The sequence below is a fragment of the Corvus hawaiiensis genome, chromosome 14 (assembly GCF_020740725.1).
Source record: "Corvus hawaiiensis isolate bCorHaw1 chromosome 14, bCorHaw1.pri.cur, whole genome shotgun sequence".
In the NCBI taxonomy this organism is placed as follows: Eukaryota; Metazoa; Chordata; class Aves; order Passeriformes; family Corvidae; genus Corvus; species Corvus hawaiiensis.
The window spans coordinates 22,949,810-22,972,056 of record NC_063226.1 but is presented as its reverse complement, the minus strand read 5'-3'; the positions used below and the strand labels follow the sequence as shown (position 1 = coordinate 22,972,056).

General features: G+C 56.5%; 2 protein-coding genes across 15 annotated transcripts; both read right to left on the bottom strand.

Annotated features, from left to right (window-relative positions):
• Window positions 1–5,470: 5,470 nt before the first annotated feature.
• LOC125333017 (interferon lambda receptor 1-like) lies at window positions 5,471–13,107 on the bottom strand. 10 transcript variants are annotated; one of them, XM_048318468.1, is made up of 9 exons: window positions 12,320–13,107; window positions 10,925–10,991; window positions 10,685–10,854; window positions 10,016–10,136; window positions 9,076–9,248; window positions 7,893–8,071; window positions 7,305–7,458; window positions 6,894–7,024; window positions 5,471–6,569 (listed from the first exon to the last, which is right to left on the bottom strand). In XM_048318468.1, exons 3-9 carry the CDS (start codon window positions 10,752–10,754, stop codon window positions 5,754–5,756), a joined length of 1,644 nt encoding a protein of 547 aa, XP_048174425.1. In that variant the 5' UTR covers window positions 10,755–10,854; window positions 10,925–10,991; window positions 12,320–13,107; the 3' UTR covers window positions 5,471–5,753. The 10 variants fall into 10 exon arrangements, with proteins under 10 accessions (XP_048174425.1, XP_048174427.1, XP_048174426.1 ...); XM_048318470.1 differs by having other exon boundaries at window positions 10,685–10,844; XM_048318469.1 differs by lacking the exon at window positions 10,925–10,991 and having other exon boundaries at window positions 12,280–13,107.
• Window positions 13,108–13,209: 102 nt separating this feature from the next.
• On the bottom strand, window positions 13,210–20,594 carry FAAH2 (fatty acid amide hydrolase 2). Of its 5 annotated transcripts, XM_048318479.1 has the most exons (12): window positions 20,409–20,594; window positions 20,103–20,185; window positions 19,681–19,814; window positions 19,178–19,387; window positions 18,658–18,777; window positions 18,037–18,172; window positions 17,152–17,269; window positions 16,720–16,839; window positions 15,717–15,828; window positions 14,863–15,057; window positions 14,030–14,232; window positions 13,210–13,878 (listed from the first exon to the last, which is right to left on the bottom strand). In XM_048318479.1, exons 1-11 carry the CDS (start codon window positions 20,592–20,594, stop codon window positions 14,057–14,059), a joined length of 1,590 nt encoding a protein of 529 aa, XP_048174436.1. In that variant the 3' UTR covers window positions 13,210–13,878; window positions 14,030–14,056. The 5 variants fall into 5 exon arrangements, with proteins under 5 accessions (XP_048174436.1, XP_048174435.1, XP_048174437.1 ...); XM_048318478.1 differs by having other exon boundaries at window positions 13,210–14,232; XM_048318480.1 differs by lacking the exons at window positions 19,681–19,814; window positions 20,409–20,594 and adding an exon at window positions 16,342–16,446 and having other exon boundaries at window positions 13,210–14,232; window positions 19,178–19,516; window positions 20,103–20,171.
• Between the last annotated feature and the right edge of the window lie 1,653 nt (window positions 20,595–22,247).

Genomic DNA, 22,247 nt, shown 5'->3' with positions numbered 1-22,247 from the left:
GGCATAGAGAGGGTGCCATGGAGCGGAGAGGGCTTTCCTGCAGTGGAAACTCCTCTGAGATTTAGCAGAAGTGAAGCTGTAGCCCCAGTCTCTGCTGGCCTGGATCACTGGCTCATAGTCAGCCCAGTGTGTCCTAGTGCCTAAGGCTTTTCCTCCCTGGAGGCAGGACTTGGCAATTCTCCTTGCTGACCAGCACAAGGTCTGGCTTTTCAGAAGCTCTGCTGTTCACTGTGGCTGTGTCGTGTCGGGGGAAGTGCTGTTGAAGGCTGGGCAGGTTAACCCTGGCTCTGGCAGGGTTTGGAGGTTGATCAGAAGAGAACATGAAGCCAAAGTTTGGACAAGACAGGTGGATCCATGCTTCATTTTGCATGATTTTCCTCCCTGAGGGCTACCATATGTCTTCTGTTCCTTTCACATCTCATGGCAGCACGAAGGCAGTGGCAAAACCTTTGGGGCTCTAGGCATCCCAAGTTGATTCTCAGTGCATGCTGCAGTCCCTGGAGACAGGACTCAGCCAGTGACAAGGCTTAACCTCTGCTGCCAAGAGCTTCCCTGCTGGAGCAGTTATTTGACCTTGCTGGCATTTGGAGAAGCCTCTCCCCTTCATCCCAGGAGCTGGCCTGCAATTCCCCCTTCTGGAGGAGACGTCTGTGAGCTCCAGGTGGCTGATGTAATCCTAGATTCTTTGGCTCAGGTCATCCAGGGGACATTCCTGGGAGCATCCAGGCCAGCAAGTCCCTGCAGACTGGAGAGATCAGGCTGGGCTTCACAGAAACAGGAGAGTGGCGGAATTCAGAGCTGGCGTCTGTGGGAGTTTTGGCTGAGAGGTAAATACCCATCCTCTCTCTGGAAAAAAGGCAGACAGCAATGGAGACCTGTCCACCGGTGTCCCAAAGCACCATCCACGAGACAGGGTCATGAAAGATGGCTTTTCTGAGAGAACAGCACTGAAGCGGTGCACGCTCTTCCCAAAGTTGCAGAGAGAGAGAGCCCCCAGCCACTTGCTGTGTCAGCTGGGACCTGGCCCAGCTCTCCTGTGTCGAGGTTTTTCCAGTTCCCATTTGAGATCCTGTTCTTTTTCCCTGACTTCAGTTTCAAATTACTGTGCTATCAGCCAATTGGAATTGCTTCTAATTACTTCTCTTCCTCTGGAAGGCTTTAATTTAGAGAAATACAGCTGGAATTGGTCCCTCTGGTGACCTCAGCCAGGCCCTTCTTGCTGTGACTGCAGATCATGTCCAACCCCACCGAGCACCACATTTCCTGAGGGCAGCAGGGAAGTGACTGACAGGCACAATAAGATTTTAAGCTCTCGGGAGCTTAAAATCCTGAGGTGTTATTCATGGAGGAGAGGAGACAGAACAACTTGTTCTGTGCCTTTTCGTACCTGCACTGAGGCTGGGGCTCAGACGGGTTGAACAGTGCTTACTTCATAGGTGCCACATGGAAAGTCCCTCTGAAGTCTTGGCATGAGATCCATGTTTCTCAATCTCTTGTGTCCTCTCATCTTGTGGGGTGGGACATCACACTGGGACTTTCTTGAGGAAGATGGGACAGGATGCTGAGCAGCCCAAGCATCTATTTTTTAATCATGAGGCTGACTGTGACCCTATTGATTACAAAACAGAGGCTCTCATTTCTCATGGAGTGGTTGAAGGTGCATTATCCAGAGATCATTGATTACCTCTCTTTGCCAGTCTCCATCTGTCAGGCATGGATACAAATTGGGAAACAGCTGAGATGAGGCTATCATCCATTTCAAGTGGGCACGCCACTCAGCTGGGACTTTTCTCCTAACAAAAATCTGTATCTAGCCTGTTTTCCATCATCTGGAAAATAGAGGATGGAAAAAACCAGAATTCTGCCAGGTTTCATGTCATAGAATGAAAAATCCTGGAGACAGGCTCATCACATTTGCTGTGGTGCCATGAGGAGGAAGCACAGAACCCCCTCAAACTCCAAGTGCATTGTGAGCCAACATGCACACAACTCAGGGCAGCTTGCTGGTCCTGTCTGTCAGCAGGAGCATGAATGATCCTAGGGGCAGAGAGCTACTGGAGCAGTGCCAGGAAGTGGGACAGTATTGACCTGAGCTGCTGTTCCCATAGGCTCCAGGACCAGAAACCCCCTGACATGCACCTGAAGGATGGGAAGCACAAGAGCTGGCCACGTGTCACAGACCCCGGGAATAGCAGTGGTGAGCGGTGAGGTAGCTCCATCCAACACAGGGGAGGTTGTCCTGCGGAGTAAGAGGACCTGGTGACCGAGCTAGGTGGTGTATGACTCCCTCAGGGTGCCCATGGCACATCCTGAGTGCAGACACTTGCCACACATCCCCAGGTGAGGGCACTGCCAGACCAGCACATGAAGTAGGACTTCATGTAGGAATTGCAGGAAAGCTCCTGCTTGGAGAGAAACCACACTGGTCTGAGCTAGCAAGTTCACCTCTCTGCAGCCTGTCAGCCCTGCAGCCCTCTTCATGCACATCCTCCAATCACACCACACTCAGGCTCTGGCTTTTGGGGCTCTCACAGTCCCCACCCACATCCTAGTGGGCTTCCTGACCAAACCAAGCAGCTAAGACCACTGAGAGAAAGGTGCAGCAGGAGCCAGTGGCTTGGACGTTGCAACTCAGACCTGTCAAACCACGAAGCCTTTTTGGGCTGAAGGATGGGGTCCAGCAGGACAGCTCCAATGCTGCTGCCCTGAGCTGCTTCAGAGACCCACCTGGAGCTACAGAGCCATCACAAAGGCAACTTGCACAGGGAGGCTGAGTGACAGGGCCTCAGTGAGGTCCCAGGTCTTTGCCACATACACAGATGTGCTGGACAACGCTTGAGGTGGCTGTGAGGATTTGGGGTGGCTCTGGGCTGTCCCAGAGAGGTGGCAGGGTGGGCACAGGAGCAGAGCAGACCCTGCTCTTTGCAACTCTGCCTCCCATGGCTTTTAAAGGCAAATGGGAATGCTCCTGGGTACTGGCAGCCTGCAAAATATTAGAGCTTAATTTTTCCCCATCATTTCAGGAGCCACCACATCTCTCATGGTTGTCAGGCACAATGGTTCTCACTCAGTGACTGTGAAAGCCCCATTGGCCCCCAAAGAGCAATTTTCCACTGTGCACCACTTTCATAGGCTGGCAGCTCTGATCTCTGAGAATTAGTAATAAGAAATATGCTCTTGCACAGTCCTAAACCTGCTGTTTCTAATAAAGAGCTGTTTGCAGCTGCATCTCTCTTGTTGCTTTGATCTGGCACCAGCAGAATCTGAAAACACCATGGAAAGAAGGCAGGAACAGCCAATTGATCGTGGTGAGTCAGAGCTTTCACCAGCCCCTGCACCAGTACCTGTGGGCACAGCGCTGTGCCATGGGCCTGAGGCCAGCACCAGAGATGGCATCTGACCTCTGAGATGATGGTGCTGTAGAGTGGGCTGGATGCCTAAGGCCCAGTCACTGGCTCAGCCCTTTCCAGGCTGTGGAGGAAGCGTGGAATGCTGAGGGAGGACCTGGCTGTATGTGTGTGACTGAGGCTGCAGTGGTGATGGAGAGACTGGGCCAGTGTCCTGTGCAGGTCCATCCTCCAGCGCAGTCCAGTCCTGTTCAGCATATAACACCTGGCCAGGTGAAGACCAAAGTGGGATCAAATACAGACACTCCACCCAGGCCCTGTGCTGCACACAGTGGTGACAGGTCTCTCTTGGGACATGCTGGGACCTCACCCTGCAGTGAATGTTGCACTTTCTCTTTGTGGTTCTGCAGAAACCTGCATGCTGCTCGCACCTCCGAGGCAAAGCAGAAACCCTCTCTCGCATCCACTCGGAAACTTCAGCTGCTAAATACCATCTTGAAATGTCACAAGCCTTCTGTCTTTTTCCACTCCCCATGAACAACTCTTTCATATGAGTGGGAACATTCCAGCTGTTCAGCCACCCCTGGGCCAAGGCAAGCCCCTGCTGCCAGTGAGTGACTGCCTGAATCACCCGTGTCCTGCCACAGACTCAGGAAAGAGATGGTCCTCTTCTGACGTGCAGAGACCTGGCCAGCTGTGATCAGAGCACAGGCTGTGCCCTGGCACAAGCCCAGCACCCACAACACAGCAGTTGTGGGACCCAGACCGGGAGCAATTGCACTGGTCCCATGTCCTGGCAAACCACCCAGGACTGGGCTGGAGCAGCATGATGGACAATCTTCTGGGCCTGGACAAGCTCCTGCCTGGGATGTGGCTCCCGCCCAGAGTCTGTGGCACAACAGTGGAGCAGCTCTGACTGATGCTCCTGCTGAGTGCTGGTGCCTCAGACCACGCAGTGACCTTCCAGAGTGGCGTGGGATTGGAGGCGCTGGGGGCTATGGGGATGAGGTAATTGATCAAACAGGGCTCCAGGCATGTAGGGCTTGACCATGACCTTGAGGCAGATCAGAGACTGTGAGGGACTGGACACCAACTTTGTAGGGCAGCAAAAAGTGTATGAGCAATACACGTGTTCCTCAAGCAGCTCTTGGGACTGTCTTTTCAATTTTTTTTTTTTTTTTTTTTGTTAATTCAGCTCAATTTCTTCAATACACCACACATCCTCACATTGTCTGTGTGGGATTGACCTGGGCTGGACGCCAGGCACACCCCAAAGCTGCTCCATCGCTCTCCCTACAAGGTCCCAAGTCCTGTTAGCAAACCTGTTTCAGCTTGGGCTCCTCTCTCCATGGGGCCACAGGTCCTGCCTGCCAGGAGCTCGCTCCAGCCATGAGCTTCCCATGGAGTCATGGCCTCATTCGGGCATCTGGTGTGGGGTCCTCCCCCGGCTGCAGGTGGATCTCTGCTCCCTCATGGACCTTTGTGGGGTCAGCCTGCAGTACAAGGCAGGGATGGAACGTGGCTGGGGTGTCAGGGGTGACTCACAGGGTTGGAACATGGCTCTCCACAGCCCCAAAGGCTCCCCAAGACTGGCAGCACTGTACCTCCATCCCCTCCACCAGCTGCCTGGATGCTAGACACCCATTTCTCACCTCTTCCCAGATCCAGAGTAATTCTTGTGAGTCCAGGAGCCTGGATTTGTCACCACATGTTGACTCCACTGATCCCAGCCTGTGGCACAGCACAAGGATGTTTCCCCTTGCCTCTGTGGCTTCAGGCACAGCCTCAAAACACATCCCAAGGGACAACTGCAGGGCAGAGCTTCTCAGTTGTAAATCACTCCAGTGCTGGCAGCAGGAATAATAAATGTATCCCCATGGTGCTAAAAACCAGTCTTTTCCCACAGGATGGCGAGACAGAGATTGTGGGTGCAATTTTCTGCCAGGAAAACCCCAAGTTTACCCCGTGCCTTTCCTGACTGCTGCACAGGGAAGGGCCGTGCTGTGTCTCTAACACAGAAACAATGAACAGAGAAGCCAGTTTTCTATAATAAATTAGTGATATTTAAAACCAGCTCCAGCACACGATCAGCATTTCCACAGAAGTAAAAAAACCCAATATCCTTTCATTAAAGAGCTTTATAAATATATATGTATATATGAGTGTTACATACATTTGCATTAGTATAGGTACTGTACCATACATGCACACATACAGACAGATAAATAGATAAGAGTTTTGGGTGTTCAGCTTTGGTCCATGCTCCTTATGCTTTGTCTCAAGAGCACCAAACCCCAGAGGAAAGCTCTGGATCGCGCCCATCCTTGGCGGTCGTGCCCGGAATATGCCTCTGCCTGCCCCAGTCCCATCCCCAGCCCGGCACCAGCAGGTTGGGACAGGCAGGCGTCATAGCCCGGGAGCTCCAGGGTGCCCCCACTTCTCACTGCCAGATGGGGCACGTGGCTCGTAGCCAGAGAAGGCAGGCGCCCGCAGGACGCTGAGGGGCGAGGGGAGCAGCTGGCAGGGGCTGGAGACACCCAGTTCTGCCTGCTCCGAGTAGCCTCGCTGCACGGCGCTGTCACCTGGCTCCGGCTCAGTCTCGCCGCCCAGCAGGCGCTGGGGAGCAGAGAGGAGCTGCCCTCCCTCCTCCTCCGCACTGGCCGGGATCTTCACGGAGCTGAGCCGGACCCAGTGTCCAGCCGTGCCGAGACTCTCCTGCAGGTACTCCTGGCTGCAGCTCCTGCTCGGCACGGGCAGAGGAAGGTGGCTGCCTGCTCCCAGGGCTGGGCACTGGCCTTTAAAGTAAAGCTGGAGGTGCAGGGGGAGCAGTATCTGAGGTGTCTGGCTGTCCCTGTCACCTATGTAGCTGTTTCCAGTCAGTCCCACTGGCACCGGCTGTTCTGGCACATGATCCCTATCACCTGTCTCCCCATCCTTCTCCAGCCGTGATGGGACCTGGGAATCCCAGGCGTGCCCCAGCTGGCTGTGGGTGCAGGATGGGTCCCTTCCCTCAGGGCAGTCTGGGCCAAACCCATTGCCACAGTAGCCACTCACATCCTGGGCAAGGCCGCGGAGGAGCTGTGGGACTGTGGTTGATGCCTGCCCAGCTGTGGATGGCCTGTGGGAGGGGAGCTCAGTCTGCAGGAACAGGGCCAGTGGGTTCTCCTCAAGCTCGAGGGGAGGCACCTGTATGGCCACACTCAGCTCGCTGTTCTGGAGAGCCTGTGAGGACACAAGCAGTGACATGGTCAGCCTCAGCTGGCCAAAGCCCTGCCAGCTTAGGAGTGAAAAACTGCTGAACACTGAGGGCTGCGCTGCCTGAGACCCCATCCTCCACTGTGATGGATGGCTGATTGATGCCCTCCACCAGTACCTTCTCCTTGGGGGACCGTGCTTCAGACAGCAGGGAAGGCACCTGGGTACCAAGATGGGCTTGGTGGTGTGAGAGTTGGAGGAAAGGAGGTGCTGAGCCCCTGCAAATGCAGGGAACCCTGGCTCGGCTATGGCTACACAGAAGGCAGAGGCTGGAGGAGGATCTTCACTCACCAGTGCTTTTGGGAGGCGCGTCTCCGGCGGCCTGGGCAAGACATGCAGCTGGATGAAGTAGAGCCCAGCCACACTCAGTAGCAGCAGCAGGAAGAAGGCACTCGGCATGGCAAGGACCCAGGGAAAGCCTGCTGGGAGGTCACAGCAGGCTGAGGGGTCACTCAAACACATCCCTCCCAGCCCACCCTCCATCAGTGTTTCCCATCCATGCCAGGCTGAGATGTTTCAGGAGGCAAGCCCAAGGCAGATGACGAGAAAGCATTGCCCTGAGAGGTCCCCACTGGGCAGCACTGGGCAACAACCCTGACCACAGTGGCTGGGGGTGAGGGGCCCACATCTACATGCAAGTTTGTGCTATGAGCAGGACCTGAGATGCAACCGTGCCAGCTGAGATGGTGAGAGTCCTCCCACCTGCAGGGCCTGCTGGAGTCACCAGGCACTGCTCAGCCTCCCGGCTCCGCTCCCTTGCCATGTCTGCAGCCACCGTCCGGACACAGTACTGTGTGCTGGGCTTCAGATGCCCAAAGGTGCAAGGCACTTCCTCACTGCTCCGTTTGCAGGGTACCTGAAAGCAGATGCGACAGGTGGCCACAGTGGCTGGAGGTGGGGTTTGTGCATGGCTCCACTGCTCTGTGCAGCCTCAGCATCGCACTTGCCCCATGGTCCCTCCTCCTGGGCACCTCCAACACTCGGTTCTTTGCCCCAGGAGGTGTTCAGGTCCCAGAGCATCTCCTGAAACACCTGTGGCATCACCTTTCATCTGAACAGAACCAGTCCAGTTCTTCTTACCCAGGGGAGGGAAGGGGTCTCCTGCCTCGCTGAGGAGGAGAGCCCCAGACTGGGGGTGCAGAGCACCTGACACCTGCATGCACAGCCAGGTGTGGGCAGGGCTGTGGCAAAGCCACCCCCACACCACTGCAACCTGAGATGGTGGCTTTGCTGCACCCGGAGAGCTTGTGCAAGCCCTGCAGCTCTGGGCCCTGCCCAGCTACCACACACCTGCTGGACAAGCAGGTTCCCCTCGTACAGGTGTAGCCAGTACCACAGCTTCAGCAGCACTCGGTCGACTGGCTTGTAGGAACCAGCTCTTCTTCGGTAGGGAGTGAGTGGTGTGGTGATGTTTACGCTGAGGATTTGATCCTGTAGCAGCCAGGACAACTTGGGGGGGCCAACAATTGCTGTAGGGAGGGGGGAAAAAAATAGAAAATTAAGGCCTTCAAAGGAAGGCAGGCATCTTGTTTCTCTAGAAATGATATTTTTCTATCTGACATTCTCTTCCCAGAGCACAGAAGCTCCTTGGGTCTTGCCTGATGACACTTTGTGCTCTGAAACCAGCTCTAGGAATGGCAGCCACCAGGTCTTCATGACAGCCAGCAGTGCTTCTGCCTCGTCTTCACACTGACAGACCTGCAGCACCACCGGCTCCCACTGCTGAGGCCTTCACCCCTGAGCCGTCCACCAGGGCCTGGAAACCCACTGCCAAGGCCAGCAATCACTTTCTGAGTGCACCCATTTCCATGCCAGTTGGATGCAGAGGGAGTGAACAAGGGAACGCAAACTGCCAACGTAGAACCCATTTAGCTGCTCACACATTCAGTTTATTGCAACAACCCCTGTGATGGGGGTCAGGGCAGGGTCCTGAAAATTTTCTAGCTCCAAGAAACCATCAGGTTTTTTGGACAGAACAGCCAGTCTGTGACTGAGAAGAGGCACATTCCCACATCTGGCAAACACAATAGTCAGGGTGAGTGAATCACCAGAGGCTCTGCCCCTGCCTGCACCAGCTTCATCTTGCTGGGGCAAAAACTCCCAGACCATGACAGGGGAGGAAGGTGAGCCTTTCAAAAGGCTCATATTCTCATATACGGAGATATGAGAATCATATCCTTTCCTGCCCCATCTCGCTGCGTTCCCCACAGACCCAAATTCTCATGGTGCCTTGCTGGCCTGGGGCCGCCTATCCATGGTCCTCACCTCACTGTGTCTCCTCTGTCCTTTTGCTCTTCACCAGCCCCCCTCCAGCAGCTCTGCCCCATCCCTTTCCTCTGGTTAGGTCTCTTGGCTCTTTTCCCTCCAGTATCCTCATATGGTTTCCCACTATATCCCATCAGATCTCTCCAAGGACCCCTCTCCCCCTTGGCCCCCCAGGAAGAGCCCAGCTGGAGCAGCTCGCGGTCCTTACTGTCTCTGTATAGCTGCAGCTCGCTGGAACTGGCCCACTCGGACTGCTCACCTCTGGCCACCGCTCTCACCCGTGCCCAGTAGATATCGTGAATCCTGTCAAAATACAGCTCACACACCCAGGAGCTTCTGCTGTTCCCCCCGCAGGCATCTGCCTTTGTCCAGTTTGAGGTTCTGCCCAGGGAGAAAGCACAGGGATTGCTTCTTTTCAGCACCTTCTCAGCCCAAAGGGAGGGCTGCCCAGATGCCGCATCCTGCCCAGGTGGAAAGTATAGGAAAGCCCAGGTATGAGCCAACAGCATCCCAGGATGCATGAGGAGGGGTATCACCAGCAAGCTGACTCCCTCCTGGGGACAGATGGCACCTGGCACTGTGCCCTGACCTGTGCTCTCCACAATGAGAAAACACACAGTCATGGCAGGGAGAACCCACCAACCAAGGGGTTGAGGCTGTTGAGGCTCTGTGGTATGAGGGAAACTGAGGGAGTGGCGACAGCTGAGCCTCAGAGAAAGGTGACTTTGGCTGGGGGGGTCTTATCAACATGGAGAAAAGAGGATAGAGCCTTCCTTTCACTGGTGCCTGGCAAAAGGACAAGAGGCGGCAGGCACAGGTTGAAATACAGGAAATCCCATTTAGCATAATGGAAAAAAACCCAAATCCAAAACCTCAGTCCAAAAGCAACCCCTTAGTTTGTTACTGGGCAAGTGACCAGGAAAGGGACCAAGCTGTCCAGGGAGGTTGTCCTGAAGTTGTTCAAAACCCACCAGGACACAGTCCTGAGCTGACCTTGCATGTGCAGGGGTGGGACAAGCCAACTCCACTGCTCTGTCACTCTGTGGCATTTACTGCCAGACAGCAGTCCTCTGGCTGCCAGGGGTCCCCAACACCCTCTGCCAGGGTGTAAGAAGACCAGATCCCTTCACCCCTTCCTCCCCACCTACCTGTTCCTCCACTCCACCTCGTAAGTGGCACAGCTGGGTGAGCTGGGGTCTGGCTTCCAGTGCAGCCAGACGTGGAAGTTCCGTGCCTCCAGCTTCACATCCCGTGGACGCAGTAGCATCCCTGGAGAGGGAGGAGAGGGGCATGGGGCAGCGTCCTGCAGAGTCACCTTGTGGCCTGATGCACAGGTTCCCCAGCTTCAGCCCAGCATGGGCAAACACTGACTTCAAAGCAGGTGCTCAGCACCTCCATCCCCCCAGTGCCTCGCACACTGAGAGCACCTTGTCCATGCTTCTGCCAAAGCAGAAACACAGCTGACAAAACAGGAGGGACAACACCCTGACACAGCTGCTGCTGATCCTGGGGTTTTCTTTCTGTAGTGGTTTGGTTCAAAATATCCATTACTTACTTATTTTCCTTCTGTGAGATAAGAATTAGGAGAAAGCAAAGCAGGCACAAAACTTAAAATTTCTGGGCATAGAGCAGTGAGAGGGGATACACATCATAAAGTCACCCCAAGACACTTTCTCATCACACCTTGATGACCACTTGGGCCCCTCCTCTTCCCAGGTACCTTCAGTAGGTGTGAGAGGTGACCCTGTGCCTCCCCCTGCCCTGCAGCCAGGGCCCCACCCCCCCAGACTGTGGTGACATCTTCAGCACTAGCTTACCCTGGAGCAGGGAGCAGCTGGCCAGGAACAGCAGCAGGCGCAGGGCAGGGCTCATCCTACCACAGCCCATCCATCTGTCCCCACACTACGCTGCCGCGCCGGGGGCCACGGAAAGGGATGGGTGTGCTGGAGCTGTTTCGCTACCCACAGACATGACGGGCTGCTGGGACCTGAGATTAAAAACAGGGTATTATTCTCAGAAGCTTCAGCCAGTGACACTGCCCCATGAAGTCCACATACCTATTATGGCACAGAGGTGTCCACAGTGGAGGGGCAGATGCCTTCAGGGCTGTGGTGGTAAGTGAACCTGCAGGGACAGTGGACAGCTGCCACACTGCTGTGGCACTGTGCACGTGCTGCAGTGACCTTCTGTTGCACCCACCTCTGGCACCCTGTGGCGAGAAGCCATGCTGCCTTCGTCACTGGGATGTGGGTCTGAGAAAGCTTCTCACCTGATGCTCACACCACTGGGGAGGTGACTCAGCCCAGCTCTGGGCATGACTCACACTGGCACAACCTGTGACACCACTTCGAGGACACCCCCAGTCATCCCACAGCCTCCCTGGCCATGTGTGACGGCACCCACAAGGCAAAATGGGGCACAATGAGGGACCCTCTCAGGCTGTAAGAAGAGACCTCAGACTGCAAACCACAGCAGAGGCTGATCCTGCTGGACACCTGCATCTGACACCTGGCCAGTCTCTCCTTACCTTGGCCTTGCCCCACCATTCAGCCACCAGGAATCTTTCCCTGCTCTTGACGGTCATGGAGGTAACCTTCCTCTCCTGGAGCAGACGTGCAAGGGTTTTGAGGCCACCACACCAACCTTCTGGTTGTGGGGACACATTCCCCCGTGAAGGTGGGGAGCCCAGGGCCACCTCCAGAGGCGGAGGGGCGGAAGCACCCCTGGCCAGACGGGACACCCACGGGGCTGGCTCACCACTGCCACTCTCTCTTCCCATTTCACATTGACTCTGCACTAATGTTACAAGTGCTACCACCTCAGCACGTGGGTACAAAACATTCCCCCCATGCTTTCTCTGTCCCTTGCAGCATTAAGAGCTTGAAACAAAGAGGAACAGTCAACAAGCAGGGACGTGCAGCTGTAAACTGTGGGCGAGGGCTGAGGTGAGACCTCTGAAACATCAGAGCCGAAGCACAGGCAGTTGGTCTAGGGATTTCCCCCACCCTGAGGCCAGCAAGAGCCCTCCTGGCCTTGCAACAGAGCCTTTTGAAGGCAGCAGCATTTCTGCCTGGAGGGAGAAGGAGTCTCCAGGACTGTTCTGGGGGTTTGTGGAGTCACAGAGCTGGGGAACTGATGGAGATCCTAGCACGGGCTGCCTATGCAGGCAGGGACAGGGCTGTTCCCACTGCAGAAAGCAGCACAAGGGGGCCAATGCTTCCCTGAAGCAGCGAGGTTGACTGCAGACTGGTCCCTGCCAGCCCCCCTCTGAGCCCCAGCACATCCGTTCCCCTTTGCCATGGCCAGAGGGAAAATCCCAGCAACCCTCCCCATATTGTGGCAATAACTGAGATTGTGGGGATTTGTCTGCATCCCCATCACACCACCCTGAAGCACCAGCACTCCCCCCTACCTTGATCCAGCATTTTCTCTCTGCGGTATCAGGAACCCACCTTGCCCACCACGCTCTGTTAAACACAACACCCTCAGCTCAGCAACCCCACGTTTGGCTCTGAGTGCTCACAGGAGGCGTTACCACGGTCTGCTCAGCTGCCCGGCTTCCTCCAGATGGGGGACAGGTCCGTGTTATCTGTGCCACCACGCTGGGAGATGTGATTTGACTTGGGTGGTTTGTACCTCCTTTGCTGAGCCAGGGTTTGTTTTTTTCCTTCCCTGCTTCCTTGTTAGCAACGTCCCAGCTGGGCGCAGCCGCTCAGCAGTGCCCTCTGCACACCAGGGCTGAGGCACAGCCTGTCCCAGCACGCCATTGCAGCTTCCTATGCTACCCCTGCAGGGACCATCAGTGGTGTGGGGACAGAGAAGCATAAGGGTCGGGCCAGGGGTGACACATGGCAGGGCAGACACAGGTCAGGACATCCCAGCAAAACCAATACCAGGTTTTATCCTTGCCAAGATCAGTGCTACAGGCTGGACACACAGGGCTGGGGCCCCTCATTTTGCCCTGGAGAGCACAAGGGACCTGCATGTGGCTCTGCATCACCCTCAAGAGCTCCAGGCCTCTGGCTTGTGCTTGTTCTTCCCAGGAGCTGTGCAACCATTACAAGACCAACAGAGCCACTGACGGCAGCATGTGGGGCTCATAAGCACCCTTCAGCTCTGCCAGGAGCCCAGGAGTCACTGTCAGCCTGGCCATTCCAAAACAAGAGTCCTGGAGTGGCCAAGTGCCACCCCTGGGGCCAATGCCAGCATCCCCACAGTTGTCCCTGCACCACTCCAATGGCCAGCAGCTGGGCAGCCCTGACACATCCCTGGTAGAGATGGGCTGGGGCCTGATGGGAGCTGGCAGGGTAACAGCCACGAGGAAAAGGACACACAGCCACAGTAGACTGGACAGGCTCTTTAATACTTCCCTCAATGAGAACACCTTGTGCTTGCTGCCTGCTCAGACGAACCACTCACATCGCTGTCCATGTCCGCTCCTGGGGTGGAGGCCAGGCAGCTCAGCAGGACAGGTGGCAGGGGATGCCAGTCAGGCAGGATGATCCCTCCAGAGAGAAGGGGAAGACACAAGCAGGAAATGCTTCATCCAGTGCTGCAAATGCTCTCAGCTGTGCCTGACAGCTGCAGACACCCACCACCCCACAAAGTGCTGCTGGTGAGGCAGCCTATGGCTCCTCCAGCCCCCTCAGCCCCTCTCTCCCCCTTCTTGGTCAGGGTGGGGAGGAAGCCTGCAGGAACTTGGGAGGACTGTGGAGGCTGGCAAGCCTGGGTGCAGCAGGCACAGTCCAGCCCTGTGGGTAGGGTCAGGCCAAGGAGGACCCCCATGGGCCCAGGCAGCCCCGAGGGGTGCTGCACAGCTGGCCCCAGCAGTCTGGAAGCACATCCTCTGCCCAGCTCTCACTCAGCATTCTGAAAGCAGAAGGGTCACAGAACTGGCCAACTCCATGGTCTGGAAGAGGTGGGTGGGTGCCCACTGCAGGCAGGATGCAGGCAGGACATCCTCAGACTGCAGCACTGGGGCTCCTGAGGGGTTCAGGGAAGGCAGGTCTCTCTGTGAGAGAGGGTGCCACAGGGATGAGAACTCCAGTGGCAACAGCCCAGCTGTTCCTGGGCTGGAGGCACCACCAGCCACCCCCAGGAGGGCACAGGGGGATGCAGAGGGAGCAGGCAGTGCCATGATGGGATCAAGCATCAGCACTTGCCATTGTCTCTGTCCCTGCCTCCCAAGGCTAAACCTTCCCCGGTAAAACCCATCCTCCAAAGGCCTTCTCCAGGTACCGGGCCACTGCCAGTGTCAAGTGGTCATTGTAGGCGGCTGCCACCAGCTGGATGCCCAGTGGCAGCCCCTCGCTGCCCAGCCCCAGCGGGCACTGGGTCACTGGCAGGCCCAGGACATTGAAGATGGCTGCAAGAGAGAAGGTTGGATGGATCAGAGTGAGCACAGTGACTGGAAACCATCACTGCCTGGCTCTCCCACCCCAGGCAGGCAAGCTGCTGCTACACAGCACCAAGATCCTGGGAGCACCACTGCTGAGACAAAGGACATCACTGGTCAGAGACTCACAGTGCCCACATCAAGGATGGCACACACCATGGCATGCCAAATATGGGACATTCCTGCCCCAGGCACCAGCCCTCCATCACTCCAAAGCCAGGCAGCACTGACACTAGCACTGAGGTGTCCAGACCACATGGGACCCACACAGGGAGCCCCAGGCTGTACCCCAAGAGATGGAGGCTCTCAGGTTCCTGCTAAACTGCAGTGGCAGCTGTAACACCTCTGGGGCATGGAGGCCCCCAATATCACACACAGAAGTCAGACTTGGAAAAGGTAAAAGATGCCACACAGCAGGAAGCACAACAACCCTTGCCCCACTCTCTGGAGCAGCAAGACCCCCTTCTTTGCTGCACAGCCCACCATCAGCAATGAGAACACTCTGGGTTCAACACCCCAGCTGCCAGCCCACACTGCTGCCATGGGTGAGACCATCCCGGCAGCCCTAGCTGCAACCCCACAGGAGCCAGGGCTGCTCACCTGTGTAGGCAAAATTGAAGGGCATGCAGATGGGGGAGTGGTGCTTGGGGGCGATGGTGGGGTGCGAGGGGTAGAGGAGCACCCCATCCGGCCCCAGCAGCGCCTCCATCTCCTCCTGTAGGCTCTTCCCCATGCTCACCAGCTTGGCCTTCCCACTGAGGTTGAGGTTCACCAGCTTCTCTGTCAGTCCGAGGGCTGCAGCAAAAGGTAGAAATGGGGACGAGAGTGAGCGAGGACTGTGAGCTGTGTGGGGCAAAAATACATTACCCAGCCACACACAGCATCCCCCGCTTCTGGTGAGGCCCCCCACGTACCCCCCTCTCTGCCAGTAGCCACAGCAGACTGCCCCTGGCACAGCTTTGTGGGCAGCATCCCCCCAGCTCTGCCAAGGGAAAGGCATTCAGCCTGCCCCTTCCTTCCAGCTCTTCCAGGCAGTGGGGTTGAGCAGAGCTGGCAGAACGACCCCAGCACTCATTAGACAGACAGCACGACTGCGCTAATTAGGGTTCTCTAGTACCTGCTGCTATGAAATAAGATCAGTGCAGACCCTGACTGTTCCCTCTGAGCCTGCAGCAGTTCTGGCAGGGCTCACAGCAGGAGAGAACCCTGCCCTCAGCTCCATCATCCTCACTTCTTCTCCCACAATACCCACTACCATTTATCAAAGACCCACCCAGCTCTCTTGAGCTTGCATGTCACTCAAAGACACGGAGTGTCATTACAAAACTAGGCTGAAGCTGCTCAGGGCAAACCCTGAGTTCCTTCACTGGGCATTGGAAGGGTAATACCTGCATTTAACAACTTGCCCACCCCACCACTGCCTCTGCACCTCCCAGGGCCCCTCGCAGCATTACCGATAGCTGGGAGAGTGTGAGAAGACATCCCCACGAGCCACTTCATCAGCTCCCACAGCGGCCACACTGGCTTCCCGTGGTCCCCCAGCAGGTCTGTGAATCTTTGTGCCTCCTGTAACACACCCGCTCGCCCCGTCAGCACAGCCAACATGCAGCAGGGAGGCACAGGCTGGCAAGAGACAGTGAAATTCCGGCTGTCCCATTATCCCAATGTGAGGCCTTCCTGCTTTTACACAGGAGTTGCCCATCAGGAGTGCCCCACAGCTCTGACACTGATCCAGGGCAGCAGCAGGAGTATCTTTCCCTGCCAGAGACAGCAAGGAGAAGGGAGAGTCCCCCAAAGCAACACCCAACTGACACGATGCAAGGGAGGCATTTCCTCCTATGATATGACCATGGGACCAGGAAGAAGGAGCAGAGGAGCCAGATAAGCCCTCCTTAGTGTGGTGGGGCTGGGCTGTTTCATCACTGCCTCTGCACCAGGAATGCACAAGTTATGATGCTCCCACAAGTTTATTTTATTACGAAACACTTTCCTGCATGCACAGAGCATAGCACAGCAGCTGCAATTCCAGGGAAAAATAACGCAGGCAGGCCTCCTGCTGGAAAGCTGCTAGTCCCCTACCTGTCCTGGCATCCCAAAGGGTGCTAATCCCAGTCTACAAGTCAGAAGACACAGCATGGGGCAAAGAGCAAGGCAGGATGTCCCCTGCTTGGCTGACATACCAACCTGCACGGAAAACGTCAATGTGCCAAAACAACCTCCCCCTCCCTATTACCACATTGCTCCTCTGCTGAGAGCCATGGCCTCATCCCACAGGAAAGCAAGGGAGAAGGGGCTGTGCAGCTTTAGGAGAAGAAAGGAGGACTGGGAGGGCAAATGGAGCAGGGAAAGCCCCTGAGCAGGTTTTGAAAGCCTACAGCTCTCCACAGCTGGCCCCGAACAGCTGATTCTTCCCTGCTGCCACCCAAGTGGTGCCTTTGCCAGCTCACTCTGACACACCTGCCCCTCGCTGTCCTTGGACGACATCATGGCTGACCAGATCTGGAAAGAATACTTCATCTTGTGGATTGCCACACGCTGAACTTGGACCCCAAGGTCATTTTCAAGGTGCTCCACCACCTGAAGGGAAGTGCAAGGACAGGTTTGTTTCCACAAGGATGTGATGCACTGCCATCAGCCCATGGAAACTACAGAGAAGAGGGTAAGGGGACCTACTCGGAAGATCTTCCCCTTGTTTCTTCTTTAGCCTTGAAGAAGAAAAAGTTCTTTCCACTTTTTAACCCCTGAAAGCACAGGACTGGGACGCAAGGCTGCCTCCCCAGTCCTTCATCCCACTGGCCCCTGCAGGAGCCACACAGAGCAGCTCTTTCCCCTCCCCAAGTTCTATCTTCAGGTTCGCCCCAGTGAGTACCATCCTCCACTGCTTCCTACCTTCTTTTGGGCCTGCAAGATTTCCTTGTCCACAGGTGACACAAAAATGGACCCGCCATCATGATCCATGCAGTGGAATTTGATTTTCTCCAGTGACACTTTTTCATTCAGTTTCAGTCTGGGAAAGGAATGGTGCTTTGTCACAAATCCATCCCCAGCTCCTTTGCAGCTGCTAGAGGTTCTCACAAGCTCGTTATGTGTCCTCAGGAGACCCTGCTCTGTCCCCCAGGGAGGCAAGGTGAGAACCTGAAGACACACAGACACCTACTGCCCATAACGCATCCAGATGCTCACCCGCCCCCTCAGTCCCAGCAAGTTTCTGTTGGGAAAATTCTCATCTCTCCAGAAGCACCTTGTGATTACAAACCCCGCAGCCAAGGCTGGGATTGCACAAGAGCCAGGGAAAAAATGAAGTGGTAATGGAGAGAGCAACTGTGTGCAGGCTGTGGCAAAAAAGAGGGCTGCCCCATGTGCCCCATCTCCGTTCTGCTCCTCACTGGCACACAGCACGCTCTTGGTTGCATGGACCAAGAACTGAAGGAACTGAACTGGCCATGATGTGGGATGGAAAACTCATTCAACAACAGGAAAAAGGCCCTGTAATACCCAGGAGGAAGGCCAGCCCTGGGAGGGGAGGGGTGTGTGGGACAGCTCACTGGTGAAGGGGGACCTATCAGTCTGCTTGTGGCTGCTGGTTCTCTGGAGCACATGGGTGGTGGGAAGGGCAGTCCCAGCGGCCAAGGTCCTGCTGAAGCCAGGAGCAGAGGAAGGAAATCAGTAATAAGCAAACTGGGTGGGGTGCAGACCTGTCTCGTACAAAGGACTAATACACTGTGAGAGCTGCCGACTCCAGCTCAGCAGCTGGGAGCAGTGGGAACAACTCACTTGCTGACCCCGGGACCGGCCATGACTCTCAACATAGGCTCCAGGTCCTCTGCGTAGCGGCACATGGGCCCTGTGCACAGGTAGCTGGTCCGCACGCCTTGAGCGTTTGGGAACTGGCCATCGTTGGGCACCACCCCTAAGAGCAGAGATGTCAGGTACCACCCCAAGTATCATCTCCAGACAGGGCAGCCCTGCTGGGGGTCTTTGGGTACAGGGAGACATGGCTCCCCAGGGATTGCACACCCCAAAAGTGCTGATGGCAAGGTGCATAGGGTGGGGAAGGGAGGAAAAGCACCCAGTCAGTACACTGAAAGCCAGAGAAACATCCCAGCAGATCCCAACCTTGTGAAAATATCCCATTCTGAGGATACAATACTTGGGTAAACCCCCTCCTGTCTCCCATGTGCCTGGCATTCTATCACCAAAAGCTTCCCAGCTGCCAAGCCCAGCTGTGCTTCCTCAACTGGCTTGTCCCATGCAAGGGGTTACCTGACTCCTTACAGCAATCCCACCAGTGACCAGCACAGAGGTGTCCTGAATGGGTTCATCCCACAGCCCCCATTCCACCTCATGGCATTTCTGCTGGCAGGGAGGAGGAGGAGACCCCAACACCGACCCTACCTGTTGTGGGTTTATGGCCAAAGACTCCATTGAAGAAGGCAGGCATCCGGATGCTGCCGCCGATGTCAGAGCCCACACCTATGACTGAGCAGGCAGCTGCCAGGACACTGCCCTCCCCACCTGCACAGGAGAAAACATGGCAAAACCCCACAGGTTTATGGTGCAAATCATCCAGCAAAGCAGGAGAACCTCACAGTGAGGGTGGGGGCCTAAAAAGCAAGAGGGATGGGGGGCACCTTGGCTTTCGTGATAGCTGGGGGACAGCCGGAGAATGCGGGCCAAAGGGATTTTCCTGCTGAACTACGACAGAGCAAACTGAAGCAATGCCAGATGAAACACCCAAAAGAGGCAAAGTAGCTGGACCTCCCAATAGCCTACAGCGGTACCCAGGAAAGAGGCCTGTAAGCTCTGCAAGAGCCCAGGGACACATTAATAGCTGTGTGCAGAGACGTGGAACTCTTCCCTTGCTGTATTTTAACCTGTCACTTGTGCAGGACTGTGCTGAGGTGCCAGGGTTCACCTGAGCTGCCGCCGACAATCCTCTGCAGGTCGTAAGGGTTGTTGGTCCGCCCGTAGACCCTGTTGCTGGACTCGTACCACATGCAGAGCTCGCTGCAGTTGGTGACACCCAGCGGGATGGCACCCGCTTGCTTCAGCCGCGACACCACTGTGGCATCTGAGGTGGCGATCACGTTACGACGGTTGACCAAGCCAGAGGTGTTGGGCATCCCTGTGGTGCCAAGGTCAACAGGAGGGAGGCATCAGGGCCAGTGCCCCCAGACGATCCCGGTCTGCAGGAAGCAGGTTCCCAGTGAGGGCTGCTCCTCTGAGGCACCACAAGCTCTGCAGCACCTGTGTGCTACAATAGAACACAAAAGCAGAAGCCCGGGCAGAGCTTGGTGCAAAGCAGGGAAAGGGAAACTACTTCCCTCCAAGCACCTGCCACAGCCACCCACCACTCTGGGGAGCACTTGGCCAAGAGGGAGCAAATCACGACCTGGAGAGGCACAAAGATAAACCCACCGTACAGAGAAAAGGCCTCCTTAACGGTGATGGGAACCCCCAACAAGGGAAACTTCTCCTCCAGGTAGTCATTGCCAGGGCCCTCTGAAAGCAGCTTATCGACCTGCTGGGCTTCCTGCAGGGCCTCCTCAAACCTGCAACAAGGCACCCGGCGATGTTATGGCGCTGGATCAGAGAGGAGGGGGTCCCCGCAGGGCGGGCGGACCCCAAGTGCGGCAGGAGCTTGTGAGGGAAGCCTGGTCTTTGCCGGAGCCGGGAGCATCCCGGCCGAGCAGCCGCCGGGCGCTCAGCACGGTGCTGCTGCGGTGGCAGCGCGGGGATCCCCGAGCCCCTGGCGTGGCGCAGCGGCCTGGCCTGGGGCCCGAAGGGAGGCAGGCGGAGAGCCACTGTGTCCTCGACCGTGCCGTCTACCCCCAGCTCACCTGTCCTTAACCACGGCATTGATGAGGTGATTCACCTCCTTGATCCTCTGCACGTACGCCTCCACCACCTCGATGCATGTCACCTGGGCAAGGGCACAGCGGGAACCGCCGTCAGGCGCGGCCGCTGGGCGGCGGAGAGCGGGACCCCCGCTGTGCCCCCGCTGTGCCCCCGCTGTGCCCCGCTGTCCCCCCATTGTGCCCCGCTGTGCCCCCGCTGTGCCCCGCTGTCCCCCCATTGTGCCCCGCTGTCCCCCCATTGTGCCCCGCTGTCCCCCCGCTCCCCCCTCCCCGGGGCGCGGGTGGTACCTGCCGCGCGCGGAGCAGCGCCGCCAGGCGCCGCGCGGGCAGCAGCAGGAGCGCGCGCCGCGGCGGCGGGACGGCGCGCGCGGGGCCGGCGCGCGGCGGCGGCAGCAGCGCGAGCAGCGCGAGGCAGGCGCGCGACAGCAGCCGCAGCAGCAGCGCGAGACAACGCTCCGCGCGCGACAGCGCCATGGCTGCACTGCGCGCGACGCCGCGCGACGCCGCGCGACGCCCCGCGCGGAAGTGACGTCAGGAGACGCACCGCCCGCGTTGCCGTGGCGACCGTGCCGCCGCGGCCCGGGCCGGGGGTCGTCGCGGTGCCGCGTGCGCGGGGGCCTCACCGGGCCGGACCTCCCCGGGAGCGCAGCGGTGCCCGCGGGGGTGGAGGGACGGGCGGCCTCGCCCACCTTTTGTCTCGCTGCTCGGCGCTCAGCCCCGCTCTGCCCGCCCCGGGCCGGCCCGCTCCTCTGCTCCGGGACAAAGGCAACGGATCGGAGGCGCACACCGCAGCCGAGCTGTGCTGGTGCGAGGTGACAGCGGCGCTCTCGCGGGTTAGCGAAATACGCCCCGGGCAGGGGCTGCACTGACAGCCTCACCTGGACAGGTGCGGCCGCGGTCTGAGGCGCCGGGGCTGAGCCCACGGCCGCAATGACTCCGGGCTGCCCGCGCCGACCTCCTGCGCTGGACTGTGAAGGAGACGCTTCCCTTTCCTGCAGAGGTTGCCCGTCCCCATCCAAAAGCCTGTCTTCAGGGTCAGGCTGTGCACACAAACGCTCTGTCGGGTGTTACCTACCTATTGGACATTAACAACCATCAGTTTAACGTTGACATCAAATTGTAATGTTCTTTTGCATTATAAACACCGAGCCTCATTCTCAAGTTTTCCGCTTGCTATTATCACACTTATTTTTAAACATGCTCTGAGGTGTTCAGGTGCTTGATTATGGAAACTGGAAGAGTACTCTATAATCCTCAACTCTCAGGGCAGAAGAATTGGTAATGCTGGGGAAAAAAATCATGTATTTTAAAGCAAGGATTTAAGCAGCATGTGAGTGGGCCTTACTGCATCTCTTCCACATAGTTGGCAATTGAATTATCAGTGCAAAGCAAGGCTACAAAGGGATATATTTCTTGTGAAAATCTTTTATGACTGCAAAGTCAACACGTCATCATTTATAGAACAATCTGCAGCACACCCACCCTAGAAGGCCATTGGCTGACCTCTGTCCCCTAAAACCTAAGCTGACATTGAAGTAATCTTGATAGTAGTTCTTTTTTCATAATCTTATCAAAAAGACTCTTTGCTCCCTGCCTGATGGGAAAGGAGAGGAGAGGAGAGGAGAGGAGAGGAGAGGAGAGGAGAGGAGAGGAGAGGAGAGGAGAGGAGAGGATGAAAATGGAAAAAATGGAAAAAATAGGATACAAGGTACTCTAGAAATAAAGCACTAAGGTCTGAAAACCTAAGGTTGAAGTGATTTGGGCTGTTTTTCAGTTACTATAACCAGCCAACCGAGCAAACACCACCCTGCATGCACGCTAAGAAGCCAGTTAACGCCAATCTGATTGCCAAGAGCATGGTGACTGGAAATACAGAATGAAGCTCACCCATTCAGACCTGTCCCACCAAGGGACACCAGCTGCTTAGAAGAAAAACATGTTTCTGGGTCTTGCACTCCAGGAGTTTATGCTTGTCATTATTCTCAGTCATTTCATTACTACCAAAGGCTTAAAAAACCACAAGAGGTTATCAAGGACACATGGAAAGCTGGAGTGCTTCTGCTGGCTGTGTGGATGTGTGTTGTAACCACTAATTGCCTGGGAAGCCATGGAACAGGCTTGGCAGCC